Source organism: Rissa tridactyla, chromosome 1, assembly GCF_028500815.1.
Source record: "Rissa tridactyla isolate bRisTri1 chromosome 1, bRisTri1.patW.cur.20221130, whole genome shotgun sequence".
NCBI classification, from domain to species: Eukaryota; Metazoa; Chordata; class Aves; order Charadriiformes; family Laridae; genus Rissa; species Rissa tridactyla.
The window spans coordinates 5787730-5810303 of record NC_071466.1 but is presented as its reverse complement, the minus strand read 5'-3'; the positions used below and the strand labels follow the sequence as shown (position 1 = coordinate 5810303).

The following is a 22574-nucleotide window of genomic DNA, read 5'->3' as shown; positions in this document are numbered from 1 at the left end:
GGACCATGAAGCGTGATGTGATGTACTCCATGCTGAAGTGCATTGATTTTTTTTTTTACCCATCTCTAGAGAACAAGGTGCGCCTGAGTGATATCAATGGAAAAATTATTTAGCAGACAGGTCTTGCCTCTGCCCAGTTTAGCCTTCTGCTCCATCCCAGAGCAGGCTGTGTACTATTTAAAGGAACAGTCTGATGTAAGAGAGTGAGATTGTATTTCGAGTTAATTACAATCCATACTTTTTCTTTGGACTTATTTGATTTGTGGAATTACGTCTTTCAATAAAGGTCAGAACGCATAACAGTCAATTAAATCTAACACGTACAAATGCACGTCATCCCTTCTTCTTTCAGGGATGCAAAACCTCCACCACCCCTACAGTTAAACAAACCTCCTCCTCATTAACTTTCCCAGCTAATGTCTGAAATGACACATCAGCCTTGGGCTGCCAAGTGACCTTTACTTCTGTCACAGCAGCCAGGGCATCATATGAGAAACATCCTGCCCATTGAGAACCTTTAGCTTGAGTATTTTGGCCGACCGCAGCTGTCTAGGTGGTCTGAGAAGAGACGCTGTCTCTCAGAGATAACAAGCCAGGCAGAAAACAGCTTTCTGAAGAAATTTATACCTTTTGATTTACAGGCAAAACTTGCCCTTTGAACAATTTCACTGCAGCTCTTTACCAGCAGCCTATTAAACTGTGCAACAGTGATTAAATGAAAAAAAAAAAAAAAACAACCCAACAGCTAAACATTTATTATTTGTTTCTCAACATTGCCTACGAGGCATGGACAGCAAATACTAAGACTATTAGAAATACTCATCAGAACCTCCAGGTGAAAAAGCAGATCTTCCAAGTTCACATTTTCTAAAGATAGGGTTTCAGCCCTCTCCTCTTCAGGAGATTTGCACTGGACAGTAACTAATCACTTTGAAAGCGATTTTAAAGCCACTGTAAGTGCCTCATGAATGCCCTTGCCAAGTGGCACCTGCCTGAGACCTGGTTTCTGCCAGGCTTTATCGGCCATTCAGTTGGCAGGCAGTGATTTGGCTCAAACATCACGCTTAAGGAGAACTCATGTTGCAAGGGCTCAGAAAACTGTGCCTTCAAATAAAGGATTGTGCTGATTTGAATCCATCTGTTTAATGTACTAATTTTGTTTATTTATTGGGAAGATTCAGCGTAGATGAGGACCAAACCCCCTAATCAAAGGGAACTGTCTCTCTGTCAGACTGACACTTTCACCCCAAACAATCTCAGTGAAATATTACAGTTAAAAGCTTAAGGACAACTTTTTTTTTTTTTTTAAATGAAAGTCAGTATTAACTATTTGACTGTGATCACTGCAGTGGCTAGAATGAACAAAGTATCAAATATGAAAGCCATCAAACAGAAGTGAGAATTGGCAGAAGGAAGAAACACAACAGGAAGACTGAAGGAGCCAGAAAAAGGAAGCTCGGGATAAAAAGGAGAAAAGAGGAAAGGAATGTGATAGCTAAAATGAAAAAGATTTTTTGCTGACATACGCCAGGTGTGAACAACAAAAAGACACTTCAGGTACTACAGTTATTAGCAATAATCCCAGAGCCATTCCCATAAAGATTATGTCTCCATTCAATATTCCCAATCCATGGCAAGTGGAAAGAGACTCCTAGTATTTAAAACCAGTTCATAGACCAGATTTAAAAAGCCATCTAGTTTTCCCCTGCCTCGGCTGGCTTCTCACACCATCACCCAGCCACTGCTGCTCAATTTGTTACTGGCATACACGTGGCAGATACCTAACGGACATCAACGGGGCAAAATTACCAACCGAGAAGATCCCACAGATCAAGACAAAAACTTCTCATTTTGCTCACCCCGCCATCACTTCCAAATGGAGCTGGCCAGAAACCGTCAGGAAGGCAGGAACATTGAAGAAATGAGTCTTTTGCGCAGATTCCCTTGTCTCATGTGACATCTGTAAGTAAAAAAAAAAAAAAGGAGCAAGAAGTCAAGAGTATTCGTGTTTGAATGAAAAGCACAGCTCCTGGCTTATTTTCCCTTTTTTCTCTTAAGAAATTACATGAGATTCAACCAAAACACTGCTGAGATGGAATCCAACAACATGGTAAGTCATAATACAACGCTCCCCATCTTTGCTCAGACTGCTAACAGGCTCTGAAACCTATTCAAGCAAAACACTTTAAGAAAAAAAAAAAACCCACAAGATAAAGCATTCTTGGGGACTTCTCTTTCTAGGGGTCCGACGCAAATAATGTGCCTGCGAAGCGAAAAACCATACTTTTAAGTGGGAAACACCACAGCTCCCACTTCTACTTCCAGTGACTCATGAGGACATGGGTTGTAGGTATCACAACAACTTGCCGAACAAGTTTGTGAAGGGTGGCCCCAGTGTCACCAGCAAAGCTGGAGCCAGTCAGCGCGGAGCAAGGATACGCAGTTCTTTCATACGTTTCTCAAACTAACAGGGATTGTAAACTGGATCCCCAGTAATTAGCTGTTATCGGTTCAGCTGGGCAGGAATTAACTCATTAACATGACACAGCTTTATGGAGTTTGACTGTTTGCCCAAAACTTCGCAGGCAGCACAGAGTTCATACAAAGCTAGAAGAACTTTCAAATCTTTCAACTCTCAACTCTTGCCTCTGCTTGTGGGAATGTCAGGAGCTCTAAATTTTACTCAAAGAAAAGAACCGTGTAACTTATGTCTTTAAACATCCATGAGCTGAATTAGGAATGACGTTGTAGAAAGGAAGGAGGTAACAAAACGTAAAATAAAACGTCAGGAAGGACACATTCACCACTTTGCAAGCAAGTCTGAGAACAAGAATGGTAAAAATTTTCCAGAGTAGCCTCTGATTTTTGGCGCCCCAGTTAAGTAACACGTATATAGCGAAGGGCTTGTCTACCAAGGAGTTTGTGAGCGGGCAGAGAAATCACATCCCATGTTTCTGGGAAAGGCAGACATAGAAAATGAAAATCCCTCTGGAACATCCGTTGAGGAACATTTTGCCCAGCAACACACAAAAGAAAGATGCCAGCCTATCAACCCACTCTCCAAATATCCTACCAAGATGAAGGGTGAGGGGGGGAAGGAAGAAATCTCCATTGTTTGGAAGTTCGAAGCTTCACGCGGCACTGCCTTCAAAATTCAATTTCAAGTCTGATGAGAAAATGGAGGAGTATTTTCTGTGTCAGGTGCACTAACTTTTAGCACACTTAAACCCAGTGCTATTTGCTTTTCATGCACAAATGAATTTGTTTCCATTGCAAAAAAGACCAACAGGAATCAGTCAAAAAAAAAACCACCAAAAACCGAACGCAATAGCCTCTTAAGACTTGCTATTCAGTCTTCAAAAAAAAAGCAGAACTGAAACTATATGGAGTTGGAAACATCACAGCTTAGAAATTATATACGCACTGAAAAACAAACTACGTTTAATTTCAGCTTTTGCATATTTTTTTCAGGTCACCAGATATTTTAAGCACAAAAAACTACGAGTAATGGAAAATTTAGCAAGGTCAGTATTTCATTTTGAAAAACAGTCTAAAAAAGTCCCAATAAAGTGATGGTATATTTTTGGTTTTTTTAATTTACAGGCACAAAAGAAAAATTAGCAGACCTCTGCATCGAGCGCTTTAGAAGTCATTTGAGCGTAAGGACTGTGCTTCACCATTTCCCTGGTCGCCACCAAGCTGACCAGAAGACAGCAAGGAGCCCTCACGGCCAAGAAAGTCACCAGCCTGCTGGGCTCCCTCCCCTCTGCACTGCGCTGGTGACTCACCAAGGTCGCTGGGTGAAGTGCTCACCTCCCCAGTAGGAGAGACACGGACGTACTGGAGTGAGTCCAGCAAAGGGCCACAAAGATGATTAAGAGACTGGAGCATCTTTCATATGAGGAGAGGCTGAGAACACTGGGACTGTTCAGAGAAGATTCAGGGGGGATCTTCTCCATGTGCATAAATACCTGACGGAAGGGAATGAAGGACCACACTCATCTCAGCTGTGCTCACTGAGAGGACAAGAGGCAACGGGCACAGGTTTTAAAAAAGACACATGACAAATTTCATCTGAAAACAAGAATAAGCTTTTTCTTATTTACTGTGAGCGTGGTCAAACACTAAAACAGGTTGCCCAGAGAGGCTGTGAAGTCTCCGTCTGGGGAAATATTCCAAACTCATCAGGACAGAGTCCTGGGCAACTTGCTCTAGCTGACCCTGTTTGAATGCAGTCAGATGGATTAGACAATCTCTAGAGGTCACAATCCTTTTGAAAAAAAAAAACCATGAGATTTTTGTTTCAGCGTTTTCTATATTTCAACATCATCCCTAAGCTTTGGAGAAGTCAAAGGTTTAGGAGAAAGACAAAGGAAAGGTTGAAGCTGATCTACATTCACTTCCAAACTTCTGACATAAGTTTGAAATACCCACTTCTCAAAGTCTAGTTCCTAGGAGTGACGCTAAGCGTTGCTAGCTCAGCTAAGCACGCCGCTGCCTGCAGCCACCCTACTCCCCAGCTTGCTTTGTCACAGGGAGGTGGTTGTTAGGCTCAGGCTTGTTTGCCAGCCTTTGATATTCTACAACCTGCCATTTTTCCTCAATGAGTCGGAAGGTGTTGCTTTTGTTCTCAAAAAGCTCTGCTGCTCATCGCAAAGATAAAACAGAGACTGCCAAAGACCTCAGATCACAAGGCAGTTTTATCTCTTCACAGCATCAAGCTAAAGAAAAGAGCAAGTTTGCCTTGCTCCACAGAGATCAATGGAAATATGACAATTTGTGGCTGTAACCCCAGGACTGCTTCCTTTGTTTCATGGTTTTTGCAGTTCTAAAAAAACCAAACAACAACACCCAAGGATGTAGAAGCAGGCCCCTATTGTTTTCTTCAAATAAACCCAGAGTATTTGCTCAAAAACAATAAGGATATTAATAAACATACAAACATCCACATACCACAGCCCCAGATTCATGGCCAGAACACTAAAGAGAAGAGCCATGTACCACTCCGGCTTCTCCAACTGCGAGCTTAGTTCAGCTACATTCCTTGTTCCACCAGTGAAAAATCCCACCTAATCCTGTAGGATGCAACTTCTAAACACTGAGAAAAGAGACAGACTGGAAGCAGGAAAAGAACAGAAGAAATCAACCATGAAATCTCAACACTTCCCCCCAAATCCACAAACAGGATACAGCTGTCTCCAGGAGCTGGGGCTTGATTTATTTATAATGACTTTGTGTCATTTTTCATTCTTCAAATCAGATGTAATCTCAGGGAGGCAACGAGAAAATAGACACAACAGTGAGTGACTGGAGGAAGAGTGTGAGAAAGTCTTAGAGCTCAACTGGACTTATAAAAACCTGCAGCCAGTTTGAGAGGCCACTGAGAGATCCCGAGATGCGCGTCTAAATCACGAGCAGCTCCTGGGTGGCTTCCAAGAGAAGGTGAAGAGTGAACATAGCAATATTTAGATAAAGTTTTACTGCCCCATTGTCATCCCACCACTTCGCCTCTCCACAGTTGCCCACTTCCTCTCCCTCATTTTGAGACATAAAGCTTGACAAATGGGTTTTGTAAGCTGCAAAAAGCATAGAATCATAGAATGTGTTGGGTTGGAAGGGACCTTTAAAGGCCATCTAGCCCAACCCCCCTGCAGTGAGCAGGGACATCTTCAACTAGATCAGGTTGCTCAGAGCCTCATCAAGCCTGGCCTTGGATGTCTCCAGGGATGGGGCCTCCCCCACCTCTCTGGGCAACCTGGGCCAGTGTCTCACCATCCACTTGCTACAGAGGGAAAAATGTAATGCCTCCTTTTCCTTCAGAAGGGACACCTTCAGCAAGGAGGTGTCCCATAATTAGCAACTTCACATTTCACATGTACAAATAAATATTGACTAACCCACCAGAGGTGGTTCCTCCACTTTAAACATCCAAGCACAGGATCAGGCCAATGTTTTCAAGTGCCTGTGCCCCAGATTTATGCTCAGCCTTTCAGATCAAGCTTGCTTCTTTATAACAAACAAAACCAGTCACTGGCAGAAGACAAATAATAAATAGTAGGTGATATTATCCCTTCACTGCTGACACTGGGAGAGATTGTTTTTCATGTTCATGACTAGCAGAATGAAGCGACAACATTGTGGTGCTTTTATTTCAATTAGATGGACTTTTCTCCAACTTCCCAACCCCAAAATACCTGCTTGATAAAGGATGAGGAGGGAATAATGTGTTTGCTTTCAAGTCCTCTCCATTACCTAGTCGAAAACTGCCCCACAAAATAGGGAAAGAGGGAGGGGGAATCTGCATGAAGCATCTTGATGTCTCAAGAGTAAACGTGCTATAAACATACTAGGATTCAACGTCAACATCAAAGGCTTTTTATTCTCATTCTAAATACGAGAACAACTGGATTTAGTACCTGTTTTGTTCTCCGTCTCCTCAAACGTCTAATGATTTAATTTAAAATGATTCCCTTTGATGTCAGCCTTGTATTAACTTCTACTTGAGGCAATTAGCTTCAGGAGAGTATAAACGGTTTGATTCCGTCTTTCACTCCATGCAAGCCAAATGCATGAAGGGATCAGAGACAACTGGAATCGCTGCTGTAGCTCTAGCCCAGGCTCACAACGCCATGCTGCTGAAGCTTCATAGCACCGCATCTCTAATCTGGACCTGCCCCCTGTGATGTCCCATTATAAACATGATTGGGTTTTCCTTTTTAGACAACCACTACAACATTCATAACTTCCAAGAAGTCCTTGCAATTCCAGTCCTAATTCTGATCAGCTGGACTTGCATTGGGCAACAGCAGCCGGTTCTGCTGAGACAAACATCTCATAAATATGGACTGGAATTACAGGCAGAGATGAAGCAGGTAGGAAGGAGCAGAAACTTGGAGATCCAGCAAAGGCAAGAGCAAGCCCCCCCTCAGCTCAGTTCCAGCTTACCCCCACATCCTTGCTGAGCACCTCTCTGAAGTCCCAGTCTCCCAGGGACTGGTTGCCTCCCAGACCATGATGCATCTCTGAAGTGGAAACACCTGACAGACACTAATACTGTTGCATCTAACTGTGATTCTCCCCAGCACATCCCAGCTTTCCTTGGTGCCGACAATGCTATTTTTCAGCAGTACTAAAGAAAGGTAGGAGTAAGTTTCTGCATCTTCAGCAGCAGGCTCCGCAGTAGGCACAGCCAGGTACTTGCACCCTTCAGAGACCTAGAAACTTTTCCATTCACTACTGTGAGCAGGTGGCAAAAAAACCAAACACCATACCACCTCTGATCTCTGGACACATTTTAGGTAAGAACAACATCTGGATGATTTTTCAGGTTTACACAGATTTAGATTAGATATCAGGAAGAAATTCTTTGCTGTGAGGGTGGTGAGGCACTGGAACAGGTTGCCCAGAGAAGCTGTGGCTGCCCCATCCCTGGAGGGGTTCAAGGCCAGGTTGGACGGGGCTTGGAGCAACCTGGTCTGGTGGGAGGTGTCCCTGCCCAGGGCAGGGGGGTTGGAACTGGGTGATCCTTAAGGTCCCTTCCAACCCGAACCATTCTGTGATTCTATGAAACAGCCTGATCCGGACCTAGAGCTCAGTCAAACACCCAGGCAATAAGGTATGTGTGTGGGGAGAGACAAGCCTGATATATAACAAGTATTACTTCTGCGCTCAACAGGTAGAGTGCAGCACTCCTCACACATAGACCACCATCCCCAGGAAGGGATATGGCCACAGGCAATACAAAACACATGTGACATCTCCTTTAAAGAGCTGTGAATGCCAATACAGCTGTGTTGTGTTCTCTAACTCATTGCACGCTGAGTTCTTTTAAAAGGCTGTGGCTGGGCAGCAGGGAAAGCAGATGCCCAGACCCTCATCATACCAGCTGGAGTGTCTTAGGCCAGAAAGACTCTTCCAGAGCACAAAGGAGCCTCCACCTTCTCCCACAGCAGCTGAGGGCAGTCAAACAAGGAGATTTGCCAGGGAGCAAAGCGAAAAAGACAGAGCATGAGACCCAGAAAGCAGGGAGCCTTCAACACTGCAGACAGGGTGGGAGGCTACTGAAAATAGCAGGGAACAGACGTGCAGTCGGGTCACAAAGACAAAAGAAAGGCAGATTTCCTAGGAAGCAGCCCCAGAAGGGGAGACTGTGTAAAGTTTCTTGCAACATACAAAGCTGCTAAGTATTTTAGACTTCAGAAGAAAAAAAGAAAAATGTGAGGAAAGAATCTGCCCTAAGGTGCCGAGAGAGACGGTACAGAGGAATTATTCTCAGATTAAATTAAAATAAAACTAAAAGGGCCATCTCAGCCTGCTGATCTGAGTTCTCCTCATTTCAAAAATTACTTCGTTCTACTTTGCATTCAACTAAAGCCCAGCTTTCAATATTAAAAGCTCTTTTGGCATTTTCAGTAAGTTTACTTTAAAGAAGGCAGCACAACGCTTCCCCCCCTCCAGGCTTCCACCAAAGGCAGACACCGTCAAAGGGGCAGAAATCCACAAGCTGGTGTTGCTGATGTTCTCCATGTGGGCTGGGGACTGCCTGGCTGTTCTCACACTTCTGGCATTTTCCTCTCAAGCTTCTCAAACCTACACTTTTCAGATATAAAAAGCCTCAAGTGCAAAAGATTTCTCTGGAGTTCCTACCATTATGTGATTTATTTATTTTTTAAAATCTCCTCTGCTTACCGCTCTTTTTGCTGTTACAGTACTTCATTTTAAAAATATTTAGCCAAACTGATTTGCTGAGCAGAAAGAGAAGCGACTCCCATCCCAAGTATGAGAACATCCCACCAAAGCTACGTACACACTAATTGGCGTGATGAAAACCAAACAAAGATAATGAGGAAGCTGAACATATAAACAATCACAAATCCTACAGGATTAAGAAGCCTAGGAATCAGAGATCATATGCCTTCAAAAACCTTTTTCCTTCTAACTCAAGATATTTCTTTCCCCATCTTTTCAAGTCTCATGTAAAAACAGATTCCTACCCTCTTCACTTTCCACCATTTCCAAAGAATGCACAGGCCCGAGCAGCCACCAGACATTAGTCAGAGGATTAAAATTCTGCCAGTCGGGAGAAGACAGCTACTAAAAGGCGATGGTTCACAGGGGGTCCAAAAGCAGCCTCTACTTGGGTCCGAAAGGCTACTCAACCAAAATTGTCAACTTAATTCACCTGCAGCAGGACAGCTAAACTGGAGAGATTATCAGTTTTATACACCGCCCAAGGGAGCTAAAGAAAAAAAATAAAAAGGGCAGAAAACCCAACCTGCAAGCAGCAGGTGTGCTGTAACTACTACAAATTCAGGAGCAATAGGAGACCAATTTATGTTCTGGTTGCAACCGGAGGACAGGTCTTAAAACTTTAACTACAGGATTTAAATTGAAGAATCTAATTTGCAGGATGCTTTCACTGATTCCCATCACCGTAATTCTCGGCTACTGCTCAAATATAAGAGAAACAGGAATTTATTTTTTCCCTTGGCCCATGCAAGCAGTGAATTAAGGGCTAGTTTAAAGGTGAGTGAATAAGGCAGATAGGGAATGCGTTGATGCTTGGTTTGATTAAAAGCAGATAGAGATTCTGGGTTTGCTGCGAATATCACACCTGTATTTTTATGTCTGACACCCTTATGTCACCCTTATTTTTATGTCTGACAGCTTCACATGCACAGCCCAAGGAAGGCTTAATCTTCCCCAGATTTCTGCTCTCAAGAAACAGTGTCACTGCTCCAGTGGAGTGAAGTGGTCACGGCGGGATAACAAGTGGTCTTGGATCTCTGCTTGCCGTGACCAATTCTGAACAGAGCTTTGCAGAAACAAAACCAAGTCCTAAATTAGGCCAGACAATGAAGCAGTGCTCAAAGAAGAAACAGGAAGTCAGGGAGAACTTCCATTTCCCACCAGCAAGTGTGTTTCTGAAGCCCTTTACTTGTGGGATCTGCCTTGGCATTTACGCCACACCTTTCAAGCACAGCTGTCATTACATTTCTCCAAGACAGGTATTATTTACACTAAGCAATCACACTGGAGAGAGACCAAGAAATTTGCCTTGACCTATGCATTTAGTTAAGATCCAGTTTACACAAGCTTCAGCCTCACGGTTTAGCACCTCAATCAACATTTGCATCCGTGCTTCTGCTACTACCAGCCACCTACGCTGTAGTCCTGCATCCTTTACAGCTTTCAAGTGGATACAATTTGTACCAAAGACGCAATACACTGTACAGCTGCAAACTGTATAATGTTCTCATCATTAAGTGTCACTTGTTTTCACATCTTAATTTGCATGCAACAGCCTGGAACGAACCTTTGGTAGCATTAAGGGATCTCAATTAAACAGGAACCATTTAGTTTAGCTAATCAAACTCTATTGTCCCAGCAAGCAAAAAGCTGAGCTACGTGTACTTGTCTGGAAGGGAATCACTAGTAGTACAGGTTAGACCTCGAGATCCTGAAGAACCAGAACACGGAGGCTTTTTGTCACAAGGCCGTGCAGAGAGTGGAAGACGTACGTGATCCCGCAGCAAGCAACTGCTACCTCAACAGTTTTCCTTTTGCTTACAGATGGATTCACCAGCAAGGCTGGAGCCAGTAAGCATAAGTGGCAATGGATGTAATTGTCTGAGACAGAAGAGTGAATTTCAAATACAGAAGTATAAAAGGCAGATGGAATTTCTTATGATTCATGGATGTGGGGGTTAAGAATATTTTAGTAGTTATAGCTGCATTTAAGTTTCAGAGGAGGATTTGACCCAAGGTGTGAAGTACTTTATATAATGGTGGATTGTGTCAGTAATTTGGTGGATGGATGGACGGACTTGGCAATATTGGGGGAGAATTCTGATGTACAACGGGAGTAGCTTGTAGGGAGGAATATGGTGAAAAGGAGTTTTAGGTATTGCTGACTTTCTTTTAAGGAGTTACCTCATGGTGAATTATATTCTTCATTTCAAAGGTAATAAATCTTTGTGTCTAGTAGGCAGTCCTGGATGTCCCATCCCATCTCTTAGGCTCTTAGTAAACAGAAAGATGTGATGATAACATGTTCCATCTCCCTCTGTTGTTCTTTGTAAACTTTTCCACAGCACCACGGATAGACAAAACTCATCAGTATAAAAGGTGCTCATTAATGCACAAAACAGCAATAAAACAGAGTAATGCATCTGCTTAACTCTGTCTGAATTACTAGTTGAAGCAAAGGACTGCTATATTAAAAACATAATCACAGAAGTACATAAAGGAAAGGTTTTGTAAAGACAAGCATTTCCTCTAGCCTTCAGTAACTCCAGAATTGCTCCGCAAGCAAAAATCAAAACAAACTTAATGAAACCCAACTTACCTCAATTTGAAAGAGTTCCCCGGCACCTTCACAGTCATTTGATGTAATTATGGGAGTATGAATATGCACGTAGCCATTATCCTAGAACAAACAGAACACCAAAAGTCAACTAGATAAAGATACCAAATGTCAGCTTCAAGGATGACATCAACCAGCACACATTATAACACAGCTATTAGCCCCCAACCAGTACGGCATATGTACTCCTTTAGGCAACTTCTGCCTTACCGGGACAAAGACAGAGGACTAATTAAACGCTAGCATGATTTACAAATCAATATTTACTACTTGTGCTTTTTCCTCCACGTTTCATAAAGAAATAAGATTTATGCCATTGCTATGGGTGTTTGCAACTGCCCATCTTCACACCTTTGCCCTTTCTTCTCACCTCCTCCAGTATTTTTATATTTTTGGGCAGTTTCCATCAAATTCACCCCTACAGCCTCAACACTTCAGTTTCTTCCAGCTTTTTGGAAGCTGGTGGTTAGGCAGAGGACACTCTCTTAGTGTTCTCCACTAAGAGAAATGATCAAGTGTGTTAGATGACAGAAATCACATACTGCATGCGAGAGAGACCTTAAAAACCACCCAATCACCATGAAAATGTCCGTCCCACCTCACATCTTCTCAGATATCAAAGTCAAACTGATTTTAAGAGATGGACTATACCCTGGCTTGGTCACCTTCTAGGTACCTGGAGAATTACCCGCTCACACAGCCAGCAGAGGCCTTGAAAAGCAGAAGGCTGCATGAAGAAGGAGCCCCTATTCTCTGGGTTTCTCTGCAGTGCAGCCATAGGCTTCTAAACCAGCTGCAACCCAATTTTCAGTGGATGGGTACATCAAGCAGACCTCAGACAATCCCATACAGCATGTTAGAGGCAAAATCAGGAGCAGAACTCTACTAAGCGTCAGCTTCCAAATTGGTCTCACTACACAGATCACTGATGGAGCACAGAGATCACACCTATGCACGTCAAGGTGAACCAGAACCTGGAACTAGCTGATTTCAGCTGTGAATAAGGATTTGTTTTCTCTGGCATCACTATAATGTCTAGTACAAAGGGAGTCCCTTTAAAATCAGGGTGTGACAGTATTACGACAATATAGGCAATGATGTAGCCTAACCCATTGTCTATTTACACAAAAGACTAATAAAAAAACCCATAAAAAAGCAAATGTTTAGTTTCACAGCTTTTACCACAATAATATAAATCAACCATTCGTGACAGGTCCTGGTCCTTACTGCTAGCTAGTTAAAAGGCTAAGACGACAGGAGCAGTATTTACTGCCCATCCTGAGAATCAAACTGAAATTAGTTTGGACCAAAGAGTTCGTATGGACATGCAATGCATTTTGTGGAAGTACCATAACAGGAACAAGAGGGAGCAAAGTCCCTGTAGTCAGCTCTAGGCTACCTTGGTGCAAAGACCTTGGCTTGCTGAGCACCCAGCAGGAGCTCCTCACCGAGATCCAGTTACTACACGGAAAGAAGTTTTGGAGCCAGAACTATTTTCTTTGCCCAGGGAGGGCAGTTTTAGCCTAACAATACAAAAATGCAGGTCTCTGCCACAATCCCATGCATACTTTAGAGACGTGCTGGTCATGCGGCCTCCAAACCCTACATGAGGTTTTGGAAAGTTGTCTAAATTATAGCAACCGCTGCCACTGTATGAAGAAAGAAGCACATTTCACACAGAAGACCCCTTACATGCTTTGGAAAGGGATGTGAACCACACAGGTCTGAAAGATGAGAATCCCATAAAAACCTCTTGTGTAGATCCCCTTATAAAAGCTCCTAAAATACATCAGGTCACATTACTGGCTCTGGCAAACCTGGAAGTTAATGTGCAAAGCGGAGGTTGCCATTCACATTGCAACCATTTCACTGTGCCTAGGAACAATGTTCCTATCCCACACAGACCACAACACTCAGGAGAAGATTTAAAGATCACATTTTAGCCTTCAGCATCCAAACCAAAGGCATTTGGAATTAGACATTCACTGCTGGAAATGAATAGGCAAAAAAAAAAGTTTTTAAAGTTACAGAGAGTCTACCTAATTTTGAATGTGTATACAAAAAACCCATTTATTTTCTTTCAGCGTTAAGCTCTTTACAGCTTTGCACAGTGAAAACACTCTGATTATTCTTTCTAGTTATCATTGGTTCTGACATTGTCAAGTTGGAAGTCACAATATTCTTGGGATGATGTAAGTGGCAATTTAAAAAGACTGCTTTCCTTCCATCAGAAATGGAGCAAACCACAGACATTCCTGGTACCAGGAGAGTTGTGACACAAGCATTCACAAACATCAGATCTGGGACCAAATCTTCCCTATCCCTTTAAAATTAACTTTAGTGTAGCTGCTGCTGCTAAATTAATGTTACTTTATTTTTTTTAATACTGCTCAGCTCTTGAGTATTTTAAACAGGAAGATATGTCAGAGTCTGAGCTGGAGTCCATTTGGAGAAGTAAAGCCTGTCAGAATAACAGGTTGGTTTGTATCTCCGCTGGCTCCCTTGCGCAGGTTTGAAATCACAAATTGTTGTGGGCAATGCCATCTAGCGGCGCGACACCAGCAAAGCCCGATCATAGAATCCTAGAATTGTTAGGGTTGGAAGGGACCTTAAAGATCATCTAGTTCCAACCCCCCTGCCCTGGGCAGGGACACCTCCCACCAGATCAGGTTGCTCCGAGCCCCGTCCAGCCTGGCCTTAAAAGCTTCCAGGGATGGGGCTTCCACCACCTCTCTGGGCAACCTGTTCCAGTGTCTCACCACCCTCATGGGGAAGAACTTCTTCCTAACGTCCAGTCTGAATCATCCCATCTCTAGTTTTAATCCATTCCCTCTAGTCCTACCATTACCCGACATCCTAAAAAGTCCCTCTCCAGCTTTCTTGTAGGCCCCCTTAAGATACTGGTAGGCCACTACAAGGTCTCCTCGGAGCCTTCTTTTCTCCAGACTGAACAACCCCAACTCTCTCAGTCTGTCTGATTCCCAGCAAGAGTTGAGTTCTGTCTCATGAGCTGGCAAAATACTGACACCACCAGCAGCTTTACTTGACACAGTATTTCTATTAAGCTCTTAAAAAAAAAATATAACTAATCTTCTAAATACCATGCAATTCCATACAGATAACTCTTGAAGCAAGCAAGTCTTCTTTGCCCCTGTAGGCGAAAAATAGCAGCGTACTCAGGACCAGAAATTCCATCTCAGCAATTCTGACCTGTTCTTTGTGTCACATTAATTACTACATATGAATTTTGTAGTCAGAATGCTCTGAATATGATTCTTCTCAAACTAAAGCCAGCTTATCCAAACTAAACCATGTTTCTTTCAACGAAAGCTTTAAAAGAAACGACTCAGGTGTGCTAAAGGACTTGCTACCTGAAAAGAAATGACTCCGGTGTGCTAGAGGACTTGCTACCTTTCTTTACATGAAATCCCATGGTCTCAATATAGCATCTGGAATCAGAGTTAATTCACTGAAGCTCTGAGTCAGTTTGTCAGTAGCTTTCCCTGCATCACAGATTTTTCCGCGTGGGAGGAAGCTTGTGTTCAAGGACCGTAAGGTCACTGCTGAGGATGGGTTACTCAACGCCATATTATGTTGTGTTCCACAGACCACACACACTCGCAGCAATTATACTGCAACTTAGTGAAAGGGATAAAATAACTAACAGGAAATGGGTGGGAAGATGCTAACAAGACCACAGATGTGCTAATCTGATCATAAGCAACAGCCTGGCCAAGGCTTCAGTCAGGTCCAGGCCTGGAAAGAAAACCACCATGTCCAAAATCTATACCCTGCAGTCAAGACAGGCTCCTTCCCTCCTGACATGCTCCCGCGAAGCCAAACTGGGGGAGTGTTTTTTACACATAAGGCTCGGTACAGAAGGGACTACCTGGAAGAATGAGTGGATGGCTGCAGTGGCTTCACTGCGGATTCTCAAGAGGGAGCCAAGCGTGTTGTTTCTGCATCGCAGGTGAGGGAACTGTCGGACATACTCCAGCGGGTGCCTCTCCTTCATTTTCAGGGGGAACAGCTGAAAATAACAATGCAAGAAAAATAAGAGGATGAGAACTTGGAGTCAATATAGTTTTATTGCTATCCATGGAATACCATCTCTGCCTATTAAAACTCAATCCAGAGAAGAACTAGATGTTTTTGCATATCTAGATATTTTGCATAACACAAGAGAAGGTAGCAGCCCTCTGAAATGCTCCATCTTTTGGATGTCGAGCCCCCTTGAACTGTTCATCTCACCGCTGCAATAGCAAGCTGCTTCCAAACGTGCCCGTGGCAGATAACGGTTCTTCCACCTGCACAATCTGGAGCGTTTTGCCAGTCCCACTGCTTCTCCAATTCGTATCCCAGCCAGACTTACCAGGTAAACCACCTGGCACAGGTAACCGCTTCAGGGTGGGACAAAGGCGCACTCTTAGCTGGCAGCATGTGTGCCAGCTTCCACACAGAAAAGCTCTACCTCCGAAGAAAGCTTTCATGGTGATCCTACGTTTCCATACCCTATAGACACCACTGACAAATCAAAGCCTGCAGGAGCACTCAGGCTTAAGAGAAAATACAGTTTGAAGCATGCTTTGCTGGATACTTGGACCTTTTGAAATTAATTCCCAAAGTGGTCCTACGAGTTGGACCCCTGGTGCAGTGACATACCCAAGTATCACAAGGTCCCACCACACGGATGGTTTCAGCTTTCAGCTCCATGTTTTGGTTCTTATGAGGACTTTTGACCAGTTTTCCTCGCACTTCCACTGCGCTTCCAAAAGTCAGGTCTCTAAGAAGCCAAGAAAAAACAACAGCTTAACTAGGAACTGATTGAAAGTCAACTACATTCAGAAGAGATTCCTGTTAATTTACCTGGACCACTTGAGATCATAAGAGATACTGTAGCCATAAAACTTAACTGATGAAAGATTATTAAGTGCATAGGTGGAAACGTGAATGGATTCACAAAGGTGAAGATTTTAGGACAAGAAAGGAGTGTTGGGCAAGTGAGGGGAAACGGCTTTTATTAGAAGGGGCTATCGATGGGGGCAAACCAGGCTTATAGAAAAAAATAATAATTAAAAAAGTTTTAAAAAATAATCAAGTTATGTGGAAAAGTTTCCTGGATCATGACGAAACTCCCAATCCTAGCCCAAAGAACAATCAAGAGAAACAAACAAGATGAAGCTGTAAAACAACTGCATTATTTTATTATCTTCTTATAATAGAACAGGCACAGCTATTTAGGGGGTGTGCCTAACAAGCCAGCCCTCAAGTTGTTATGGGAATAGCAACAGCGCCCTCCGAAAACCCGGGGGACAGTCATCCCTGGCTATGTTGTGTGATTTCCAAGCAAGTCCAACAGTAGCCCAGAATGCCCGTGCTGCTACAGCTGTTAACGAAAATGTGGTCCAAAGTAATCTCACAGGACAAGCGTCTGAACCACAAGGCCTCAAGTAAGTGGGAACAGAGTAGACGGACACTCTCCATCCTAAAAAAACACATCCAGTGACCTCCAGACCACAGGAGCGCCTTTCCCATAGTCAGGTGCTAGGTGCTGGGGGTTCAACCAGCAGCATGGTGACTCACTGGGACAGGGAAGGAGGCCTGAGCAGACCCCTCCAAGCACTGATCAACACAGATACTTCTCCAGGTATCTCAAATTGACCAACCTATCTTCCAGGCTGGGATCAGCAACCACCTGGAGGCTTTCCAGAGAACTCCCATCGTTTATATGCAGGAACAAAACTTCCTTCTGGGATCGGACAGAGCGGACCCACCCCTAGAGGTAAAAGAAAAAGAAATTTGTTATTTCTTGGCAAAGACTCTGTGTAGTTATGCTCCTCTTCCAGCTGAGCTGGACAAGCTGCTTCAAGCCTATTTCAACTTCTTATTGAAATAAAAGGAAATATCTCTTTAGGGGCAACAAAAAGAAAATATAATTAAAAAATTGTCATCAGCGTCAGTTTTTTTATTGACTTCAAAGCAAAAAGGAACAAATCCTTAGGCAGAGATATCAACTCCCCTCCTGAGTACAGCAGGGATAACTAAAATCTACCTGTGCCTCTGGGGAGCTGAGAACATGGAAAGCAGCAAAGTGCTCTGAAGATGAAAAGCATTTTAGCAAAGTACATATTAGTAGTGATGTTCCTTCAAAACACTTCTTACTGCAACAGAAGAGACCGGTAATGCGTAGTTCTTTACGATGACACACTCAAGACTGTTTTGATGATTTTTAGTACCAATTTTTGTTGCTGTTATCACCTGTAGGAAGGTTCCAACTGAAGTTTGTTCACTAGTTGTTTACATGCCCTAGGTCATTGGACTGCTAAAACAATGGTGCTGCAGCAAATAGACTCAGGTAAAAAAACTACATATTCACGCAAGACAAAAATCAAAACTAATGCCCTGACAATTTTGGATGTTTCTCCTTACACCTCAAAATCAAGACTGCTACACTGTCCCCATGGAAAAAGAAATATTAAGAAAAAAAAAAATCTAGAAGCGTTCTTGTCCAGTTTGACTAAAAGAATTAAAAGAGTAACACAGAAGTTCTTTGCAACAGCAAAACAGTAGAACTGACCATGTACATGTCAGGATAATGCCTTGAGCTTTTAAATATGAAATAACATTTCCGTTAAAAAGAAATTTAAATTTAAGTCAGTACCACAGCACCAAGCAAAAGCAACAGCATCCAAAAATTTAACTTCCTTAGTTGCTTCCCAGCTCACAAGAGCCGAGACAAAGCTGCCCTCAAAAGCAAAACTATCCCCTGGGGATCTTCCAGCTCATCTTATAATAATACCGTAGAGAACAACCAAGAACAATGCTGATTACACAACCAAACTGCTTTTTATCCAATCAGTTTTATCTTTTGCTTAACTGTAAGTGCCCAAGCAGCTCCAATGACTTCAGACTGCAAAAGTGCTTTATGGATTTTATACCAGACAAACCAATGTGAATTCATTTACTTCTGTTGTTTAGACTGAACAAACTGCAAGAATTTAACAGCACCAAAAGTAAAGCATTCTTAAAACTACAACATGACCATAGACAAGGCATTACACAGGCTTGTATAACAGGGGGAGAACAACTGCATACAAAAGCTATGGAGGATTTTAAAGCCATAAACGTATTGATTAAAGAAACTTCACCTTTTGCTCCAGCCTCACAATTTCAGACAGGTGCAGGGTGTTCTACCTGAGGCAAGAACTAAGAACAAGAGTTTAAAACTTAAGTCTGATCATTTGGGCATCCTCATATTCTTACGGCTACAGCAACAGGTGTTTAAAAGGTATTTCATACAATAACACACCTGAAGCTGTTGGGCCTACCCTCTGTATTCCAGTAAATCCCCAGAATGTGTCACATACACTTTATACTTGATCGATGATTTTAATGTATAATGGCAGATGTTCTTCTTTCTTTCCTCATAAGCACTCCTTAACAAAACACACAAAACCCCTGAACAAAGAAACATTCTCAAGAGCTTTTTTTCCACCTCATTAGGCTGTTCTGGGATCTGTCAAATAAGGAGATGAGTCTTGCATCCTGCAACAGGAAATATGAGCATATCCTCAGGCTTGTACTGGAGCAGCAGAGGCTGTGGCAGCATGGTTTTGACCACTTTACACCATACCAGAAGCAACATTTAGAGACAACCCCGACTCAGACCAGACTGCACATTCCAATAACATGGCCACAATAAGGCTAGATTTAAGCCAGACCAAGTCCCCAACCCACTTTACTGTAAAAAAAAAATTTTGCCAGCACAGGGGAAGAGCAACAAAGCAGCAAGGAACTGGGGCAAAAAAAGAAGGGGTATTGCCAATTTAAGCATCAGCTTATTACAGCTTGCGTTATTCATAACACTACAGCCGAAAAAGCATCTGTGCTGGATGAGCTTCTTCCTACCTTATTGGGGTTCATCTACATGCGTGCAGGAATACCAGTGTGCTACAAATTGATTTTTGCGCCAGCAGAATCATAGGATGGTTTGGGTTGGAAGGGACCTTCAAAGATCATCTAGTCCAACCCCCCCTGCCACGGGCAGGGTCATCTTCCATAAGACCAGGTTGCTCAAAGCCCCATCCAATCTGGCTTTGAACACCTCCAGGGATGAGGCAGCCACAGCTCCTCTAGGAAACCTGTCCCAGCGTCTCACCACCCTCATTGTAAAGAATTTCTTCCTTTTAAATCTACCTTCTTTCAGTTTAGTTTAAAACTGTTACTAAGCACCCCAGTCCTTTACAGATCCAGAAATACTAACTGCACAGTTCTAGCCAAGGGCCTTGCAATAAAACAGGGACTATGTTCTTGCAATCACTGCTCTGTCAATCAGGAACACCAAAAAACATGGCTGCTCACAACCCTGTACTGAGGAAAAAAAGGGGAAAAGCTCCATTACTAAAAAGCCAATTTATCCCGCTCTACTTTGATTCAAAACAGGAGCCAGACATGAACATCAATGAGACTGTTACCATTGTCTTTACCCAACACTGCTATAAACCTAGATGTGGAACGAGACCTAAAGCAAATTTTTAAAAACAGCACAGAGGTTCACTCTGTTCACTCTCCCAAACCAAAACAGGTGATAATACCAAAACCGGACAGAGCACAGTTCAGTATAACCCACCACAGCACGTCTTTCCCTGCACATACCCCGAGTACCTCCAAAGCTTCATACCTGATATCACAAGGGCAAACTGAACACATACAGTGAGAGCTGCCTCTAGAGACTGCAAAAGAGATCAGTAAGTTTAGTAAATCACGCTGCAGAGGTTCTAGCTTTTCTCCCTAAGGCACGGGTAGCGGAACCGGCGTGGCCCACGCCGCTCCAGCTCCTCTCCCTTCGGCTGAAGCGCTGGGCCGGGTCATCACCGGGCACACCCCGACCTCCCGCCCACACACCTGCACTTTAACCTCGCCAACCGGCTGCCGGGCCCCCAACGCTTCGCGGACCCGTAGCCGCACCGCCCGAGGCAGGGAGGAGCAGTGGCGAAGGGCCTGCCACCCGCCCCAGACCCCCAGCATGGCGGAGGCCTAGCGAGCCTGCTCCCTCCGGCAGCCCAGCCTCATCCCGCCCGCTCCCGCACCGCTCCCGTGAGGCCACGCGCCGGCCGCCGCCTCACGTGACGGCCTCACCCAATGGCCGCCGGGGGGACAGCCCCAGCGAGCCAATCGGAACGGGGAGAGCACCGCCTTTTCCGCCTCCCTGGAGCGCAAACGCTTCCGGGAAATGTAGTCCGCGGCGGGTGGGTCGGGGGGATGAGGCGGCGGGGGGAGGAATTCTCATGGCGGGGTGTGAAGGGATCCCCATGGCCGGGCTGAAGGGATCCTCCTGCTTTCTGGGACCTCGGCAGCGTTGTCGCTGCCTCTTCTGTCTCAGGAACCTCAGCTGGGCTCCCGCCATCTCCATTGCATGAGGCAGGCAGGGGATGGGCCAGGCCGAAGCCTCTGAGGAAGAAGAATGCAATGGCGGCTGGGCTCTCAGACAGGGCAGGCTGCAGCCCTGCTCCCCCTCGCCCCCCCTAGCCCTGGGAGCAGGCTGAATGGAGAGGCAGCCCTCCTCAGTAACAGCAGAGCCTGGGGACAGCATGCTGTGGATTTCAGGGACCATCAGCCACTCTCCTGCCCTCCTGGGGCCATCTCTCGGGGAGTAAGCCCCATGTTGGCCCATGCTTTTCCTAGTCAGGGACACAGGACTCTGTTCTACTCTGCAAGCCCCGCTGGCGGACAAGACCCTTCTGTCTCCCCCTGCAGTGCTGCCTTCAGCTCTGGGGCCTCAGCACAGGAGAGACACGGAGCTGTTGGAGCAGGGCCAGAGGAGGCCCCGGAGATGCTGGGAGGGCTGGAGCCCCTCTGCTGGGAGGACAGGCTGAGAGAGCTGGGGGGGTTCAGCCTGGAGAAGAGAAGGCTCTGCGGAGACCTTACTGCAACCTTTCAATATTTAAAGGGGGCCTGTAGTGACAGGACTAGGGGCAACAGTTTTAAACTGAAAGAGGGGATATTTAGATTGGGCATAAGGAAGACGTTTTTTTATGATGAGAGTGGTAAGACGCCGGCACAGGCTGCCCAGAGAAGCTGTGGGTGCCACTTTCTCTGGAAGTGTTCAAAGTCAGGTTGAATAGGGCTTGGAGCAACCTGGTCTAGTGGAAGGTGTCCCTGCTCATGGCAGAGGTGTTGGACTAGATGATCTTTAAGGTCCCTTCCAACCCAAAACATCCTATGATTCTATGAAAAAAGGGTAAAGTCAGTGCTGCTGCTCCACACAGCCCGGATTTTGCCGCTCTAATCTGCCCTTTGCCTGAACATCTCTTTTCTGCGCAATCATGCTGCAGGAGGGCAGCGGCTGAACACGTCTGCTGTGCTTGTGGTCAGAGGTTATCCCATTCCTGTGCATCGATCTTTGGAGTACAGTGGCTGAAACAAGAGACAGCAGCAGTGTGATGCCCCAGGGCCAGGAGGTGCTGGGAGGCAGCTTTGTCAGTGACACTGCTTGTAGGGAGACAAATCCCTGCCTCGCTGCAAAGTCTCAGAGAAGAAAAGAATTGCTGGCCAGAGACCTCATTCAAAAAGAAACAAGCAGGGCTCATGGGAAAGAGAAGAGCTTTGGTTTCAACTTTCCCCTGTGGTGCTTTTCATCTGTGCATGAAAAGCTTCTTGTCCTCAAAGTCCCCGTGCTGCTTGCCAGGGCCTTCCTTCACCTCTGCCTTTGCTCCCAGTAAGCCGATGTCCCCACCTGTGGCTCTCAGTTTAGACGTGAGCTCCAACCTGCCTTGAAAGGCCATCCTGAGGAATTAGACCTGCAGAGCAGGGGCACGGGCATAACCGGGTGGATGAGAAAGACGTTCAGAGGAAAGACAGGAGACTGCAGGGAAGGGTAGGTGAGAACTGGGCTAGAAGTGCATCCTCAGCCAACGAAGACAACTTGTCCAACGTCTGCCCTCTGTGTCGCTGCAAGGAATCGGGCAGGCTGCCTGGACACACGCAGGTTACTGCCTCAGTGCTGGACGGAAACACAGGGACGCCCGTGCCTTTGTGCTCCTGACTGAGCAAAGTTAGTTTTGTTTTAATGCCAGTCACCATCCCCTCCTGTAAGGGCCAGCACTGAGCTTTGCTGGGTGTTGGTACAGCGTTGTGATGTGGTTTCTTGGAGAATCACAGCGCAGATAGGAGCTGGCACTCCTGCGGTGTCAGGCAGAGATACAGGATG

General features: G+C 44.7%; 1 protein-coding gene across 4 annotated transcripts in view; it reads right to left on the bottom strand.

The window, feature by feature from the left end:
- Positions 1-20442, bottom strand: part of NARS2 (asparaginyl-tRNA synthetase 2, mitochondrial) — a 58570-nt gene extending 38128 nt beyond the window's left edge. For all 4 annotated transcript variants that reach the window (XM_054181151.1, XM_054181132.1, XM_054181141.1 and 1 more), the window contains exons 1-6: positions 20270-20442; positions 17032-17141; positions 16028-16148; positions 15255-15395; positions 11348-11428; positions 1860-1960 (exon numbers count right to left, since the gene is read on the bottom strand). In XM_054181151.1, the coding sequence (XP_054037126.1) occupies positions 1860-1960; positions 11348-11428; positions 15255-15395; positions 16028-16148; positions 17032-17141; positions 20270-20392 (677 nt within the window). In that variant the 5' untranslated portion in view covers positions 20393-20442. The remainder of the gene's footprint in view (positions 1-1859; positions 1961-11347; positions 11429-15254; positions 15396-16027; positions 16149-17031; positions 17142-20269) is intronic.
- Between the last annotated feature and the right edge of the window lie 2132 nt (positions 20443-22574).